This window comes from Epinephelus moara, chromosome 21 (assembly GCF_006386435.1).
Source record: "Epinephelus moara isolate mb chromosome 21, YSFRI_EMoa_1.0, whole genome shotgun sequence".
NCBI classification, from domain to species: Eukaryota; Metazoa; Chordata; class Actinopteri; order Perciformes; family Serranidae; genus Epinephelus; species Epinephelus moara.
The window spans coordinates 14960645-14979239 of NC_065526.1; the positions used below are offsets into that span (position 1 = coordinate 14960645).

At 41.9% G+C, this 18595-nt stretch overlaps 1 protein-coding gene across 1 annotated transcript in view; it reads left to right on the top strand.

Annotated features, from left to right (window-relative positions):
- The first annotated feature begins 4941 nt into the window (after positions 1 to 4941).
- The window catches only part of ano8a (anoctamin 8a), a 31886-nt gene continuing 18232 nt past the window's right edge, over positions 4942 to 18595 (top strand). The window contains exons 1-7 of the mRNA XM_050033011.1: positions 4942 to 5229; positions 11084 to 11194; positions 14217 to 14349; positions 16774 to 16912; positions 17094 to 17190; positions 17347 to 17463; positions 17604 to 17731. Of these exons, the coding sequence (XP_049888968.1) occupies positions 5034 to 5229; positions 11084 to 11194; positions 14217 to 14349; positions 16774 to 16912; positions 17094 to 17190; positions 17347 to 17463; positions 17604 to 17731 (921 nt within the window). The 5' untranslated portion in view covers positions 4942 to 5033. The remainder of the gene's footprint in view (positions 5230 to 11083; positions 11195 to 14216; positions 14350 to 16773; positions 16913 to 17093; positions 17191 to 17346; positions 17464 to 17603; positions 17732 to 18595) is intronic.

Here is an 18595-nt window from a genome sequence, read left to right on the forward strand (position 1 = left end):
TTTGAGTGATTGGTGATAAAACACAAGTTCTTTTATTCCCATTTCCTAATCATATCCCAATGCTTTAGTGTAAATTTAACAATTAAAGTACCACCTGTAATCTCTAATTCTTTCCAATTCAAAATAAATAGGAGACTAGCCCTTGTTAATGGTTTACTCAGACTGAATACTTTAATATCTAACCACACTAAGAATCTGGATCATTTCATACCCAATCTACCAGACACTGAAAACAGGGGTGGGGCTTCCATGGTGGCACCTAGAACTGTTTGTTCTGGTTATTCTGCATTTATTGATTGTCTCTTTCACAAAACACTGAGATGTTTATTAAACAGAGCTGAGCTCTAACTACTGGGTAAGAGTATAAGATATGGCCGTTCATTGTGAGAATCTATTGTGTTGCTTATTCTGTTAAGACGTCTTGTTTACAGCATAGAGTGGATTATTGATTGATTCTAATTTCATTGTTGACACTGACAGTGGAAAATGAAAAGGACATTGGCATCTTCCTTAGAAGGGCAAAGGTTTAATGCGGCCAACAAAAGCAAGATGAAGACAAAAACAGTGTGTAACTGTGCAATCTAAAGAAAGTAGTTGTTTGTACCTAACAGTCAAAATATTGAAGAGAGACATCAGTGGTAGCCTTCATTTTTGTTACTTTTGGGTGCTTGCCCGACCTCAGTAGGTAATTTTTTAATTTCTAACATGGGGATGGACCATTATCCGTGCCCTCAGTGTGGATTTGAGTGGGTATGTTTGCTCAACTGGATTTGAACTGCCCATGGGATTTGTAGAACATGCCATGTAAAATTAATTTCTAAGAATAAAGGTTTCACAAATCAGAAACTGTGTCATAATGAATGTTTAGCCTCTGTAGGATACTCTAGGCCAGATTTGAGAAGTCTAGGTACAGTGGTTTTTGATCTGGACCTGGTCCAAAGTGGTCTATATGCTGAAAAAAATGGCGAAATGTGTCTTTATTGCATTTTCACAAATAGAATAAAGGTTTCACAAATCAGAAACTGTGTCATAATGAATGTTTAGCCTCTGTAGGATACTCTAGGCCAGATTTGAAAAGTCTAGGTACAGTGGTTTTTGATCTGGACCTGGTCTAATGAGGTCTAGGTATAAAACAAAAACGGTGAAATCTCCCCTTTAGCATTTTCACAAATAAAATAAATGTTTCACAAATACAATAGTGGGTGTCAGTTAATGTCTTACCTAAAATGTCTAAAATGTTTTCACATCAGGAAGTGTCACAAAAAAACAGACAATCAGTGGACAAACAGTCACACTGCACATTAAGTTAATTTCCCCTTAACTTTCCCCTTAAGTGCCGAATCGGAAGCTAGTTGGAAAACGACTGAATACCGCCATCTACAGGCGTAATGACACTTTTAAGGTGGACCGGAAAATTCCAATAAGAGGCTGTGAATAAGGTGCCAACTTCAGCCTCGTCTATTATCTATGTTTTTAGCTTTGGACAGAGCCAAGCTAACTCAGCTAGCCTTTTTCATCCTGTTTCTAGTTATTATGCTACGCCAAGCTAACTGTCTCCTGGCTGTAGCTTCATGTTAGTGTCGTATAATTAATATGAAAGTTTTTGTCTTCTGATCTAACTCTTGGCTCTCACCAATTCATATTTGATTTTTAAATTTGCACACAAACTGAGGTGTAAAAGCAGCAACTTGTGGCTTTATGGGGTTACTAATACTGGGTGTAGTGACTTCCTGGAGTTTCTACTGGTTTCCTCATTCTTTTTCTTCCTGTTGTGTGGGGAACGCCCGCAGCGGCTTCAATCAGACCCCGCTGAGCTCAGGGGCAGACACTCTGTCACTGTCAGTCATTTCATATGAAACCAATATGTGAATCATTCTCAGCCATTTCAGTGGCATAGATGGATTTCTGTGTGTTGGCCCCGTCCATGTTGATTTATTCATTTCAGTAAATTCAAACACTGTCAAACTAGGTTACATATGATTGGAGAAAGTGAACGGATGGTGCATCTAAAAATGTGAAGGCATTGAGGGGCATGTAGCAGTGGTGTAAGGCAGCTACGATGGGCCTTAGTGCACGCCTAATACTAGTTACGAGGCAGGCACATACACACACATACATACACACACACCATTAAGCGTATATATTTTATTTTAGGGAGCTTTGCAACCTTCTCCGCTTGTCTTTTCTTACTGCTGCTTTTATGTTTAAAGGGCGCAGCTGCTCGCTCGGCTCACAGTTGTGCTCATCTTGTCAGTCTTGACCCTGGATAAAGCCATAAAGAGAACTGAATGTTGGAGGCAGAACCTGCTGATTCCTATGAAAGTTGCTTAGAAGTACATGAAGCAAAAAAGTTTGACCTCTGGGCAAAAAAGCACCTGGATCCTCTACACTGTGAGGCCCATAGAGCAAGAGCACTAGTGTTTCCTTTAACCCAGCATCCAAACTGCTCAGTATCAGGCTCATTCATATGAATAAGATGAGTCTGGATTTGGCTATTAGTAAATTTTACAACTTTTAGGACTAATTCTTTTGAATAAGGGTTTCCAGTGTTTGTTCTGACAATTGATGTACCTAAAACAATGTGTCTGCTGATTTACAGGCTTCTCTTTCACAGTGTAAGTCTATGGGAAAAGTCTATTGGGTCCATGGCATCATATGACAGACCCAGAAGTTGTAATTCCACAGATGGCCACTATGTCAAACTGGCTTCAAAGCCCGTGGCTGATCTTGCAGGCTTGGTCTTGACAGATTTTGCGCCTAAACTAGCAACTGTATCTTACTGTCTCATCACATTGAGACTTGACATTTGACAACATTAACATACAGATTACCCAGCAGTCACTGTTATGTCATATATGACAAAAATACCAAATAAAATAAGAAATTATTCATTTAATTAAATCCTTTTTGTATAGGTTGTTCGAATATGCATTTAATTCTCTGATAGTTTGCTACAGACTACTTTGGAAAAAAAGAAAAACCATGACAAAGATGGGGTTGTGTTTTTGAGGGCACATATCAAATGGCACCAATTTAATTTTAAAGGTCCAGTGTGTAGCATTTAGGGCCTGTCCACAGTTTCGTCTATTTCTGAAAATGGATATTTGTCTTTGCGTTTGCATCCTTCATATACACATAACCGGCGTTTTTCTCGAAGGAAACAGAGATTTTTAAAAACAGCTTCCAAAGTGAAAGTTTTTAAAAATATCCATTTCTGTGGAGATGTGTAAACAGGATAGACGGAGATTTTGGAAAACGATGACGTTGCAACCCAGTTTGCGCATGCCCATGAAGCGCATGGTAACCACAACAACAATGGCGGATATATGCCGGGTTGTTAACGTTTTGTTAGCACTTTTGGGACTGCTTACGAGCTTACAAATGAACTTAGCACTGCTGCATCAACATCACCACTACATCGGCGCACAAAGACGTCTGCTGTGCCCAATATTAGTAAGTGCATAGCAGCTAACTATGCTACATAAGGTTAAGATTTAGTTTATCATTGTTTTTATCACTAGCGCTAAGAGGAAAACAAATCACTGTGCATGCGCAGAACGTTCTTCTATGGTGTTTGACATATGGTGTATCGCCACCTACTGGCCTGGCATGCTAATTAAAGCAAAAAGCTGCCGTTTTTGCGTTTTCATGTAAACAGGGATATTGTTTTCACGACTGATTGTGTAAACCTGGATTTTTTTTATGCGGGATAAATAAAAATCCCTTTTTGTTTGTATCGGTATCCAAGGCCTTAGGGGGATGTATTGGCAGAACTAGAAGAAAATATGATAAGTACGTTTTCCTTAGTGTGTAATCACCTGGAAATTAGAATTGCCATGTTTTCGTTACCTTCGAATGAGCTGTTTATATCTACATAGGGAGCGGGTCCTTGTTTTCTACAGTAGCCCAGAACAGACAAACCGAACATTGGCTGTAGATAGGGCCATTCACGTTTTTGTGTTTTTGCAGTTTTGCATTTTTATGTCGACCACCACAGGTTGCAGCCCCCAGCAATGAGCAGCACTGGAGATAAAACACAGATTTTTTTTTTTATGTGAAACCGCTTTATTCAGTATTTTTATTGGTTTTAATCACTGGATGTGTTTGTTTTGGAAAGAAGGAGACCTCTGTGGGCAATGCGGCTCCTGGAAAAACCTCCTGAACAATGAAAACTTTAGTAATTCTAACTGGAAGAACTTTCAGCTGGTTGCAATCTGCAATCCCAACGCATTCTTATCCCAACTTGTCAAATATTGCTGTTCTGTCAGTGGACTTTCACGTCTACATATGACATAGGCATGGTTACATGCTTTGTGTCTTTTTAAGATACACTTACATTTTCACCGGAAATGTACAGTTTCATTTCCTTGTGCAACAAAAGCATGTGGTTCGGTTTAGAAAAAAATAAATCATGGTTTGGCTCAACATTGACACGAGAAGCGAACACCGGGCTCTCAAGTTGGAAGTCCAGGGTTTGCAGGATGGACAGGCTGCCCATCCTCACCACTAGATGGCACTAAAGCTCCCTAAATCTTACACACTGCTCCTTTAACATGAGTTCCTCAGAATCACTCACAAGGTCCCGTTTTCTTCCCAACACACTGGGTGAGGGCCCACTCTCTCTACAGCCTCCCCCACCCCACGGGCCCCCAGTACTTCCTGCCCTGTGCATATTTTTACGCCCCTGTCATGTAGACCAGCAGCGTCAGATTTGTCCAGATCAATATAATCGTGGGCATGGGCGCCTGAATCACCTGCAGCTCTGCATGTGCAGCTCCAACACATATGTCAGTGTTTATAAGACCTGTAGCCTGCGAGGTGTTCTCCTCAACTGTGTCGTCACCACCCAGTCACGACTGGTGCGCGCGTGTACAGCCTATTCCATGATCATGTTCCTCCTCCTCCTCCTACTCTATCAGATACACTAGGGCTTCCCTTTACATGCGACGGCCATGCAATAAAAGCAGAGTCCTCCGTGTAGTGCGGTTTTGCAGCTCCTCCATCACCACCTGGAGTATTCGTGCACCACCACCATGCAAGCGGCGGGCACCGGAGCAGCTGATACCGACGCTACTGTAAACGGTAGCAGCAGCAGCACCGCAGACGTCGACGACAGCGACGGGGCAGGGGAGAGGATGGAGAGGACGGTGCCAAGCGAGCAGCAGGACAGGACCAACAACCAGCAGCAGCAGCAGCAGAAGACGTCCTTATCACCATCCGGAGTGCTCGGTGAGTGTCACAGAAAAACGGTGAGAATACTGACTGTGTCCCGGGAGCGCGCAGCGGGGATGTGAGGAAGATGTGTATTTGTGTTCATTTGCAAAAAAAAAAAGAGATGGGGATAAAGAGATTAAGCTGCTGTGCATGGACAATATGGTGCAGTCACTGACGCTTGATAGACTTCACTCCACTGAATGAGTCACAGAAGGGGTCAATCGTTTGTGATTGGGTTTTGATGTCGGTGCGTCTTTTCGTTTTCCCGCTACATAGTGCGCATTCCGATTGAGGCAGGCCCGGGAAGAGTCGGGCTGTAGTGGTCCACAGGTGCATGCAGGAGTCACATGCAGCCAGCGGAGGTGCATGTCCCGGCGGCCTGTGCTACACTTTGAAGAGAGTAAAGGTTGTGTTGCAGGCTCAGATGTCAGTGTCCGGTTTGTCTCAGGTGTTGAGGACTGGACAGGAGGAGTATCTCAGAGGTGAGTAAGCAGATGACTGGTTATTTTCGGAAATGCATTAAGAGGATTATGAAGCAGCACTGAAAATTAATGTTACTTCTGGGGGCTCTGAGATTACACGTTATGTTCCAGGGCCCCTGTCCATGTCTGCCCGCCCCCCTCCTGAAATGTTGAGTTTTATGCTCATCCAGCATTTCTGACAAAGAGGACAGACTCAGGCAGGGTCTGGTCATCTGGGTGTGATCTTATAACCTTTACAGTCTCAACCTGAGCAATGTCACTGCAGTGGTCGCTTTCATTTGCATCTTGACTTCAAGCCAACCAATGTTAACACCCTGGGCAACATCTCAACCAAACTTTTGTGACTCAGGACAGGTGATGTAGGCGTACAAAATATAATATGCTCGTTATGACACTTTCACGCACTCTCTTATCATGGGTGGATCATAAGACACTGGGCCCCTGGGCACAGGTAGACAAAAGGCCACACCATCTCTACACAGGGTGTGATGGTTTTTCCTCTTTTTTTTTCTTCATTTTTTTGAGTTTTATTTGTTGTTGTTTTGTGTCTCTTTGTAGTCACAATGCATCTTCTTGGGGTTTTGCATTTCTTTATGTTCATATTTTGTCTCTCTGAGGTAATTTTGCATTTCCCTCTGGGCACTTTGTTTCTCTTTTAGCTAATTTTGTATCTTTTTTTGGTCATTTTGTGTCTCTGAGGTAATTTTGTATCATTTATGGTCATTTTGTGTCACCTTTAGGTAATTTTGTGTCTCTTTGAGGTAATTTTGTGTCTCTTTCTGGTCATTTTTGTGTCTTACTGGTCATTTTATGACTCTTTCAGGTGATTTTGTATGTTTTTTGGGTCATTTTGTGTCGCCTGTTGGTAATTTTGTGTCTCTATGAGGTAATTTTGTGTCTCTTTCTGGTCATTTTATGACTCTTTGAGGTAATCTTGGGTCTCTTTCTGGTCATTTTATGACTCTTTGAGGTAATCTTGGGTCTCTTTCTGGTCATTTTGTGGTTGTTTTGCCTGTTATTGTAGTTATTCTGTGCCTCTTTGCAGTTCCTTTTGTAGTCAGTTTAAGTCTCTCCCTGGTTGGTATGTGTTAATTTGAGTGACATTTTGCAAGTGAAGGCCAGTGGGCCCATTCAGTAATCCATCTAGGTCTCTTGCATCTGCCTCAACAACATTAGTGCGATTATAGGCTCTGTGCCTGTGGTTTACCTGAGTGAGTGATCATCATGCAGAGAAGATAAGTGATTATTCTAGAATATATTTAAAGTGCTAAAGAAAACAGGATGTTTTTAAGAACACTTGTTGGTGTTGTGTGATGAACAGTCTGCCAGCTGTGAAATGAAGTGGAATGCACTATGTTGGATGAGATGACCGTGTCAAAATTAAAATATCAGATTTACCTTGACATAGTCTTTCGTATAAATTAGTGCACTGATTTTCTGTTTTCTTGTTGGCTCACTGCGACATAAATATTTTTGTTATTACAGTGTGACTGGTTAAAGACTGTGGGCTTTTTGTTGATTGGTTGGTTGAACTTCTGGGTAGATTGATTGTTCAGTAAATTTAGACACTCAGACATTATTGAAAAATGTGATATGAGCCGGGTTGGCAAGACATTCATAATGTTGGTAATTCAATAAATGAAACCGAGTGAAAAAATAAAATAATGGATGTAGCCTCTGTGATGTCACCTGTTGGTTTGTGGACTCCCATTTTGAAGCTTGAGTATGGCATTTCGGCAGTCGCCTTTTTTTTTTTTTTTTTTTTTTTTTGGAGCCAGAGGTGGCCATGTTTGGATACTTGGCTGGAGCTGTAGAGGAGCGAGGGGTGGATTTGACTTATAAGCCCTTTTTACACAGAGATAGTGCTATAGGGCGCTACAGTATGCCAGCATTGCAGCATTGGCCTCTAGTGTGACATATAACATATGCATCAGCAGCGCTCTATAAACAATAACAATGACATGGCATGGCATGACAGCAACATTACTGTCCTTGTTATATGGCAGCTGATCTCGTCCTCTGCTCGGAGGGTAAGGAGCTCTCAGACCTCATTGTCTTCCCAAAGCGCGGACATTCTCGGCTCTTCTTCTTTGAGTTAGCTGCTAGCTGCTATCAACTAGTTTTTAAATCTCCCGTGGCGCACATCATCAACACGTCACAGCAGTGCCGCCCTGGCTGTCGCTGTTACACAGACATTTTTTCGGCACTGTTACTACCTCCATTCCAGACTCAGAGGCAGGACAAGTCTGTAGCCCCTATTCCACGATCATACCTTTTATACATAATGGTAAGGCGGCAAAACGGCATGATATTCCTGCCCTGAACAGGCAGTGTAAAAGGGGCTATAGACTGAAATGACACCCTGTGTGACCAGTGATTCCCAACTGGTGGGTCTTGGTCCAAAAGTGGGTCTCGGGTCCATTCTGAATGGACCGCAAGTGACTCACGAACGTGTCAAGTTTGTAAAAAACACACTTTATTTTCAAGCACAGTAAATTTCCGGCACAGAGCTTTTACTTTGAAGAGCTGTTCCTTGCTGTAGAGTGAGTGATTAACAGACAGCTACATGACAGAGACAGCAAACTAGCTCAACGACATGGCCAAACGCAAGTATGACGCTCAATACGTTGGACTGTGTGGACCAGTTGGGAGTCACCGTCGTAGACGGCCTGTCATTCAAAGTGGCCCCATTCTTAACTTTGTGTAACTTAAGCTTTAATTAAATCTGAACAGGTGAGTGATATAAAACTTAAAGCTATAGTTGGTAATCCTGTTCAGAAACACTTTTTGTTATACTGGGTGAAATGGTCCTTCCATCCTGAGAGTAGTCAATACATAATGAGTTCAGAAAAAGGAAAGAAAAAAATCCGACCTCTGTGGCAGCTGTAGGCCTGTAAAAACTCTGACCAATCCCTGCCTCTCGGTGCGAGTGGAAAGAACCAATCAGATGTCCCGTCCTGCCCGAGCCCCCCTCTGTCCCTCCCTCCTCCCTGTGTGCACTCATCACGTGTCACCGTTGCTGGAAATATTCAGCACACTCCTCAGCAGAAATACCGAGTTAGCAGGAGTTTGCTTAACAATGGCAGAGAAAATGCAGCCAAAAGAACCACTTCCAGCGTTACTTGTAACGGCTCGCCCCGCTAAACAGGCTAAGAAAAGAAAGTTGGAGGCAGAAAAGGCTGCGACGAAAAAGGCTTCGGATAAAGCGAGAGCACAAACCAGAGTCAACCAACATTGCAACTTTTTAACGGTGGAGACAACTGAGGGAGCTGAAGGGCGTGAAAAGTGATGCAGAGGTTGCTGTCTTTCTGTTAGACAGGTAATTATTTGTTTTGCTTCGGGGGATTTGTTATTTTCATGAAATATGTAACGTTAGCCAACTTAGCTACTTTTGTAGCTCGTATTAGCCCAATGCTAACATTAGCTTCTCTGTCGGTGTACTGCAGGATGCGCATTCAAGTTTGTGGGGAAGTGGCTTTGGATGGAGCACTGACGAGAGGGGGAGGAGGGGGTGGAGCTCAGAGGAGGTGCCACTTTCAAATCTTGCTAGCTCTCCAACATTACCAACTATAGCTTTAAGCTTCTGTACAGTTGTCATGAAGGGGGAATTCGCTATAAGACCAAAACTGTTTATTGTACCAGGCTGTAAACATGTTTATTTCTGCTGTATATTTGGGTATTTTAATATGAGGGTCTGTGGGGATTGACTGGCTTTTGGAGTCAGCCTCAAGTGGCCATTCGAGGAACTGCAGTTTTTGGCACTTCCATACTAGCTTAATTTACAAGCCCTGGAGGTTGCGGCTTGGTGCTTTTACCGTTACACGCATATTATAAATATCATGAGCAAAGAATAAGTAAGACCTGCACACTGCTGCCACAAAAGCTGAATAAAGATGTTTGATCCAAGTAGGACTGAAATGTTTGTATGTTTGTTTATGGCAAATTATATGTCAAGCTTCACAGCTGATGTTCTCAGTGTTGGACTGGGTCTGACTTAGAAACAGCTTTGTATCATAAATTCCGAAGCATGATTAATTATTAATGATATTTTCTGAAAAATCCATGACGCAATTAAAAGCAATAACAATCGATTTATTGCCTAGCCTAATAGGAGGCTTCATAGATTGCGGCCTAGGCTGTGGCACTCACCACAGCACAAGAACAGCAAGGAAGAATAAAAAAGACATTTAGTATTCAGAATATCCAAGTTCTTTGGTCTGAACTAGCTCTGCTGCAGATTCATATTAAATCATCTCATCATACATGGGAATGATGTGCTGCTGCCTGCATGTCAGATATATCTACACGTCTTGTGGCCTTAATGAGCATTGATGTCAGAGAGACAATCACTTTGAAGTGTTCGAAACATACAGCAAGTGCAAGACAAAGAAAAAAAAGCTGTCAGTGTTGGTGACTTGGCTTCTATTACACCATTATGTCACACACACTTTGGCACACACACACACAAGCAGTCAAACACAGTTTAATCAGCAGAATTGCTCAGTGATTTATACATCTCATTATATTTCTAAAAGCATCTCCACATAAACTCTGCTGCACAATAACACGGTAACACGATCCTACTGAATTGTTCCCTGACAGTACATTAAGTGTTTAATACTGAGTTGGCGTGTAGGTGTCAAACACAGTACAGGAAGAGAGATGTGACAGCAGCACCGACGGCTCTCTATAGGAGGGATAAGGCGTGCTGAAAGTAGGTGATGTGATAATGCAGTTACACCGCAGAACGTGACGTCCTGATCACAGACATGTACTGAAAGAGTGTCACAGGGCGATTCGGCAAACAATAAAGATATCAGTCACTCACTGCCTGGGTGTATTGTGGCTGTGTGTGACGGAGAGTGCGACTTTTAAGAGCGAGAACCAACGTGTGAAGGAGGAAGCTGCAGAAGTGATGACTGCAGAGCTGTAGTGTGGGGTAGCACTGCTGCGAAGGCCTGCTGCTTTGTCTACGTTTAATGGTTTTAGAGGCCGACTTGAAAAACCAGCTTGTTAATATTTACACTTCACCCGGTTTACAGATCTGTTTGTTTACAGCATATGCAGCGCAGTCAACCTTCACGCTGGCTGAACAAATATTTTGAACATTTTGGTCCTTTCTTCTTATCCCCCAACGTCTCCATGACAGAGCAAAAAATAGGAAAGGACGGAAAATATGGCGAGGAAAATACATCAGTGATGAATGGCAGAGCGATGCTAATGACTAACCTGTCATCTGTGTCCTTGATCACCCTGATGAAAAAATATCACCATCTGTCTGTCCCCCTTTTTCTCTCACACGCACTCCGTCTGACCCTCTTTGTCATTTATTCTCTGTAATCATTTTAAACTTTATTAACTCCTGCTGCCCGTCTTTTTTCTTCTAGATAAATTGTTCGGGAAGCGCCTCTTGCAGGCCAGACACTACATTATGTCTCGTAAGTCCTGGCTGAAGATGGTGCCCACTGAAAACTGTGATATCCTGATGACATTCCCAGGTACGTTTCACTCCGGGCTGTTTGTCCTGTGATGAATCCCTCGCTGTAGAGAGAACGGTGCATCCTCATTAAGTGTCTTTGGCACTTAGACGCATGACTGGGACTTAAAAGGATCCCTGGGGACAATTAGATCTCATCCATTTACTGTACCTGTATCTACAGATCTGCAGTGTCTTTTAAACTGCAGCTCTTGGCATCAGCGTGTGACTTGGACGCATTTCATCAAACGACACTGAACAAAATATAAATGCAACTCTTTTGTTTTTGCTCCCATTTTTCATGAGTTGAAACAAAAGGTCTGATAGTTTTCTATGCACACAAACTGCACACATTTGTTCACAAAACCTGTGTTAGTGAGCACTTTGCCAACGTAATCCATCCACCTGTCAGGTGTGGCATATCAAGGTGCTGATTAAACATCATTTCCTCCACAGGTGTGTCTTAGTCTGGTCACAATAAAAGGCAGCTCTAGAATGTTCCTTTTATCGCACAAAGCAGTGACACAGATGCCACAAGTTTTTGTTTTTTGGCATTTTTGTGCTTTATTGATAGTGAGAGACAGACATGAAAGAGGGGAGGGAGGGAAGGACCTGCAGCAAAGGGCCCTGAGCCAAATTCTAACCTTGGCTGCTGCGGTAAGGACTCAGCCTTCATGGCACACGCTCTATCTGGTGAGCTACCGGGGCACCCCAGATGTTTTAAAGTTTTGAGGGAGCGTGCCATTGGCATGCTAACTGCAGGACTGTCCACCAAAGCTGTTGCCTGTAAATTGAATGTTCATTTTACTACCATGAGCCGTCCCCAGTGTCATTTCTAAGAATTTGGCAGCACATCCAACTTGTTTAGTGAGACAGCCGGTTTCTGACAGTTGGTGCAGAAATTCTTCAGCTGTGTAAGCCACCTGTTGCATCAGCTGTCGGGTGGCTGGTCTCAGACAATCTTGCAGGTGAAGAGGCTGGATGTGGAGGGTCTTAGCTTCAGTGGTTACACATAGTCTGCGGTTACAAGGATGGTTGGATGTACTGCAAAATTCTCTGAATCAACATTGGAGTTGGTTTATGGGAGGAAAATGAACATTAAGTTCATGGCAACAGCTCATGTGGACAGTCCCGCAGTCGGCATGCCACTGGCACGCTCCCTCAAAACATCTGTGGCATCATACTGTGTGATAAAACTTGATATTTTAGGGTGCTGTCAGACCTAGAGTTGTCTTGCTTATGTCCGAATCGGGGACTAATTTTGTCACAAAGTTGCATCATTTCCTAGAGCTGGTTTGTTTTCCTTCAACCGTATTTACAAGCGGACCAGATCAAATGCCTTGCGTGAGAAAGCTGCTCTTGACTGGTCAGAATTTCCATGTGGGAAAAATCCAGGAAGTAAACCAAACGCTGAAGAAGAGTACACTTGCAAGATAAATGTGACACTTTCTAATGTCACAATGGAGGGACAACTACGCAGGTTGATTTTAGCGCTGCTCATCGTGGACTATATTGCTGTCATTGTTCATTTTAGTCAAACCATACAGTTTGAAAACGAGGCGTGGCTCCAACTAGAAAACAATGTTTTGATGCATTGGATGTGCTGAATGTGCATATTAAGGCAGTACAGGAGGAGGTGCACATTAATAATCCTCCAGGACTGTAACATGCTCATGTTTAACCCAAACAATGTGTCATGTGACTGCAGTTGGTTCAGATCCAGGTCGGAACACGTTCTCACCACAAACGAACCGCACCAGAGTTCATTTGTAACCGGACTGAGACCACCTCTTCAAGAAGGTCTCAGTCCGGTTGTTTTGGTGAGCACCTGAGTGTGATTGCTGTGTTCACACCTGCCCAAACAAACCGCACTAAGTGGCAAACAAACTTGAGTTCGACTGAACCGAACCAAACAGGGCAGGTGTGAAAGCACTCTTTAGAGTGGCCTTTTATTGTGACCAGTCCAAAGCATCATCAGTCTATGGAAACAAAGGGATAATAGATAGATAGATAGATAGATAGATAGATAGATAGATACACACACAGACAATATGCTGCGTGCAGTTGGCTGAATCTGCTGGAATCAGTCTGGGTTGTCGCTCGCCTTCTCAACCTATAGAAAAAATGTTTGTGATATATGTAGACAGGGATTTAATGGCAGTGACCTTTTCTTATCACCACCACCCCACTGCTTCTGGGCCTTTCTGTCAGGGCCATGAGGGATGGCTTAGGTTCAGCCTCTTTATGCAGCAACAAACTCATCATTTCCTGCCTTTGGCAAACATGTAGGGCCGAACCAAATGTCATTTCTTTTACGTTCAGTGCTTCTATTGATTGCTGATCGATTGTTTTCGAATGAAGCTCAGAATGTCTGTCATCATATTTTATGTTGTCAAACCCCCTAAAAAATCCTTAAACAAAATTCTCAATTTGAATAAAGTGATTGATTGGATGAAATTAGCTTTTGTTAATTAAATCAACTTTCTTCAATGGATAAATGTAATTTATATTGCTGTTAGACCGCCCCATTAATACAGGTGCATGCCTTCTTTTGTATGCAGCTAGCAGGAGATTTGTGATCGCAGTGAAAATGTTGTTTTTTAAAGGCCAAACGCCAACAAATATGGTTTTAAACAGAGTATTCTGTCAGATAAAATCATGTTGTGAATTTTGGAAATGATTATCTTGAGCTTTACCAGTCTCTCATATATTGGAAACGCTTGGATCACATGAGTTGGAAACGATCCTATCCTACACAGCCAACACTCAAATCTAATTCTACAAATAGTGTTATACAAATAATATTAGTGTAGCCTAAACTTTATCTGCAACTATGCAGAAATACCAAGTTTAAACAGAATGAATAGACACGCAAAAAAACTGTGCAGTATTAGAATGTTGATTTAGAATTTGAATCATGTTATGAATGAAGCATCAAACATTCGGTACATCCCTACAAACAAAGCAATTTAAGTTTTAAAGTATGTATTTGATGCTCATATTTACCGTGGAACGTAAAATAAAACAGTTTTTTCTCCCTCCAGATACAATCGATGATCACACTCTGCTGTGGCTCCTGAATCAGATTCGTGTCGGAATCCCACAAGTCAGCATTCAGGTTCGGCAGCACAAACACACCCAGGCACACGCCTTCTTCATCACGACAACATTTGAGAAGTAAGACTCCCAAACTCACTCTCTGACTGTGCATGCATGTGTGGGCACTTGTGATTCTCTTTGTTTGGACTTATTTAAGTGAAGACATTTAGCTAGTCCTCACTTATCTGAGTGGCTGATCAATGCTGGTACTTTATTTTAGGTCTGAGGTCAGAGTAACGGTTAGTCATGGTGATATTATTCCCATTGTTCAGTGGAAACATTTTACGTCAGTATTAAACTGCATCGGGGTGAAGTTATACCCAATTTTTAAGTTGTACATCTCCAAAACAAACATAAGCATGTGTGTATTTATGTGTATATTGCATGTGTATGGCCAAAGGTAATACATGAATATGGTTATGGATGTTTTTTAAGACTGTTAAAGTGTGGCAAATTAAAGAATAGTTTAGCATATTAGGAGATAAGCTTATTCACTTTCTTTCTGTTCAGTGGGAACATTCAAAATTCAGCAGTTTCAGCATGTTACATTTGTGTTTTTGAACAGAATAGAGAAATGAGTTGTAACATGTTAATCAGTGAGCTTTAGAGGTGCTGGTAGACACTTTTTTTTTTTTTTTACCTTCAGACGGAGCTGTTTCCCTCTGTTTCCAGTCTTTATGCTAAGCTAAGCTAATCAGCTACCAGCTCTGACTTTGTATTTAATGTGCAGACATGAGAAGGGGTGTAAGAAAATACTGATATGCTTGAGTATCGCGATTTTATGTCTTACAATACTGTGATAGATTCTCAAAAACACTGTATGTATTTTGAATGAATAGTTTCATGGCAGTGGTTTATCTTGTGTTGGGTTTAAACCCAATGTAACAAGACATTGCTAGTGTTTTATAGGGAATGTACATGGAGTGTTCTGCTTTAACTGCATAAAAATGTAAACTTTTTAAACTCAGATTTTATGCAGATGGTGGTGTGTTTTATTTTAAAAAAATCACATCATATCGCCTTGCTTACAGAACCGTAATATATTGCAAAATATTGATTAGAGATGGACCGATTTATTGCCTAAACATCGGTATTGGCTGATATTTGCCTTGTTTACTGTCATCAGCCAATTGGCAAATAAGATGACATGGCCGATGTTATTCTGTTGTGTCACGTTAATTTTGCACAGGCTAAAAAGCAGGGCTCGAGACTAACGACATCCCATCGCCTGGGGACAATAGAAAAAATGTTTGGGATGAACAGAGATTCTCCTGAACAGAAGCAGTAAACTCACCATCAGCGCATCAGAGGACACACCCTATAGGTGCCAGTTCACCTCCTGGGCACTGCCGAGGTGCCCTTGAGCAAGGCACCAAACCCCCCAACCGCTCAGGGCGCCTCACCAAGGGCAGCCCCCTCACTCTGACATCTCTCCACTTTGTGCGTGTATAGGTCCTGTTTGTGCATGTGTGTGTCTTTCGGACCTGTGTGTAATTGACAAGCAAGAGTGAAAACATTTAATTTCTCCTCAGGGGGATTAATAAAGTAAATAAATTTAAACTTCCCTGATAATGCTACTTTCATTGTGAACAACAAATTCTTGTTAACATCAGCAGGAGGAGAGCTAGTTAGCGTGAGCTGTTAGCAGCCAGTGGAGCTAACAGCTAATGGAGAATGCACTGAGTTGCATTATGATGAGTTCAAGCTCTGTTAAGTTAAAATAAGTATTTGGCGAAGGTAGATTTGAACTTTTTTATGATTAGCGGTGTAACGATACGTGGATCTGGATCGATATGATAATGATTCAATGCTCAATGATCCAATATCATCGATGCAAGGTGAAAACATCGAAACATATCACCATCTTAAAGATATGCCTTCATTTTGAAATTCCCATGTCGCGTTTGTGTTACCATCTCTGTAAAAGCGTACCTCCTTCCAAAACATTAAGACAGGACAAGCAGCTTAATGCCAGGTAGATAATAGCAAACAGCCAAAAACAAAAAGACAATGAGGATATTTACTGAAATCATTGTATTGTGGCAGACTTCATGATATCAGGAAAATCATATTGTCAAAAAGAATCAATGTATTATTGTAGGGTGATGACACTTGTGATTTACACCCCTATTCATGATGTGTTCAAATGTAACCTTGTAAAAGGTAGGCTTTGGCAAGAAACTTTTGGTGCATCCCTTATATTGAATCATAACCCCTCTATCATGATACATATCGTATCGCCAAATACTGCCAATCCACAGCCCCACACATGAGAGACGTATCAACATTTGGTCTCCCAAAATGTCAAACTGTCCTTCAAGCACGCTTCAGAAAATCCTGAATGAGTTATGATCCCGTTACCGTTGTGCGTGTGTCACAGTTTGTTGTGTGTGACTTAATGCACTTAATCTTCCAAACATCTGCAGTCCAGCAGCTAGACAGTGTCGGTGCTCTATCAGGTTTAATCCTGCTGCTCTTTTACCCCTCTCTCCTCACCCTCAGCTTACTGCAGGGAGCCGAGCAGATGGGCATGCACAAGGCCGTCAAACCGCAGTTTGGCGGCGGGATGCGGCGCTTTTCCTGCGAGGAGGACAACATCTATGAGAACATAGAGAGCGAGCTCTGCTTTTTTACATCGCAGGTTAGAGGTCAAAACTGTGGAGGGTGTGAGCCATATGTAAAAGCTGTTTTAATGAGATACATAATGTTACTTTGGTTATTAAAGATTCTTTTTGTCTGTCTTATACTGTTATATTTCAGGAAATAAATATCTACATTTTATTGTCATCTTTTCTTTCTCTCCATGACTGTAATGTTTTCAGGAGCGTCAGGGCATCATCAAGTATTGGCTGGACAATCTGCGAGCCAAACAGGGGGAGGTGCTCCACAACATTCACTTCCTGGAGGGACAGCCAATCAGTAAGCTGTTGTTATTATGATTATTTAATGCTGTTTTTTTCTCACTCGTATATCTTAAAGCCTCAGTGCTTTGTGCAGGAGGTTTTATATATAACGTTATATGTCCAGATATCACTTTAGATACCATGTGAAAGTTTCATGACCTGTTCTCTGTAGTTCCAGAGCTGGAAGCTCGAGGGGTGATCCATCAAATGTTTCCTCTCCACGAGCAGAGGATCCTCAACCAGCTGATGACATCATGGGTCCAGGCTGTGTGTGAGAGGCAGCCCCTGGGTGCGAGACCGTTTATACCAAGTCACGTTCATTAATGCTGTAAAATAATATGAGTGTGTTGTTAATGTAACTGTTTGAAACATGATCATTTTCTTCTCAGAGTCTAATAAGAGCTGTTTGCATTGTCATCTGCTTTGTAGACGATATCTGTGACTACTTTGGAGTGAAGATCGGCATGTATTTTGCCTGGCTGGGTTTCTACACTAACTCCATGCTATACCCTGCTGTCATCGGCTTTCTGCTCTGGATACTCGCTGAGGCTGACCAGGTACCTGACACGTCTTCTATAACAAGATTTGTTATCTTTTTAAGCACATGAAATATTGCTGAATATAACTGTGTCTCAGCGCCCTGCATAATAAGACAAAGGACACAGAAAATTATAAGATAATGAACCCAAGGACAAGGCGTGGAGCAGCATCGACAAACAACACGGAGGCTCTGTAGTCGGAAATAAGACAAGACAGCAAACTTTATTACTCCTTTTAACCTTGACAAAGGCAGCGCATAGTGGATCCACTCCTTCAGTTCTTACCTTTCACAATAAAAGCCCTCGACATATAAAATGTGTAACACTTCACTCATACACTCTACTCGAACCTTTTATTGAACAAGTGTTGCCTCTGTTGCAAATTCACATGGCTGCAAATATGAATAGTTTTGATGTTAAATATTCTTAGCTGAGCATTACACATGTCTGTGTCTTTATTCATCACGCCTTCAGAGTAAAGGCCTTAAGACTAGGGGTAGGGGCATAAAGCATAGTGTAGTGACTTTCAACAAAACTAAATGTCTAAACAAGCCACAGAGGGGCGAACGGGTGAACTTGTTCCCGACGTGTGTTCTGAGCTGACAAACCAATGTCCAGTGTGCGATATCTATCCATTTATTCTCAATACAATATACACATGCTCACCATTCAGTTTTACATGCCAGTACTTAATGCTTTTCGACTTGCTTCCAAAACACGGTCAAAAAGTGTTTGCTTCCCATTCCACACACCTGACTCTATTAGAATAATATAATCAATTGCTTTTCTAGTCCACTCGATACATTTTACTGCTGCAAAAAATAGCTGGGGTAAAATGAACAGACTGAAAACTTTATCTTATTAGTTAAAACCATTGATGTT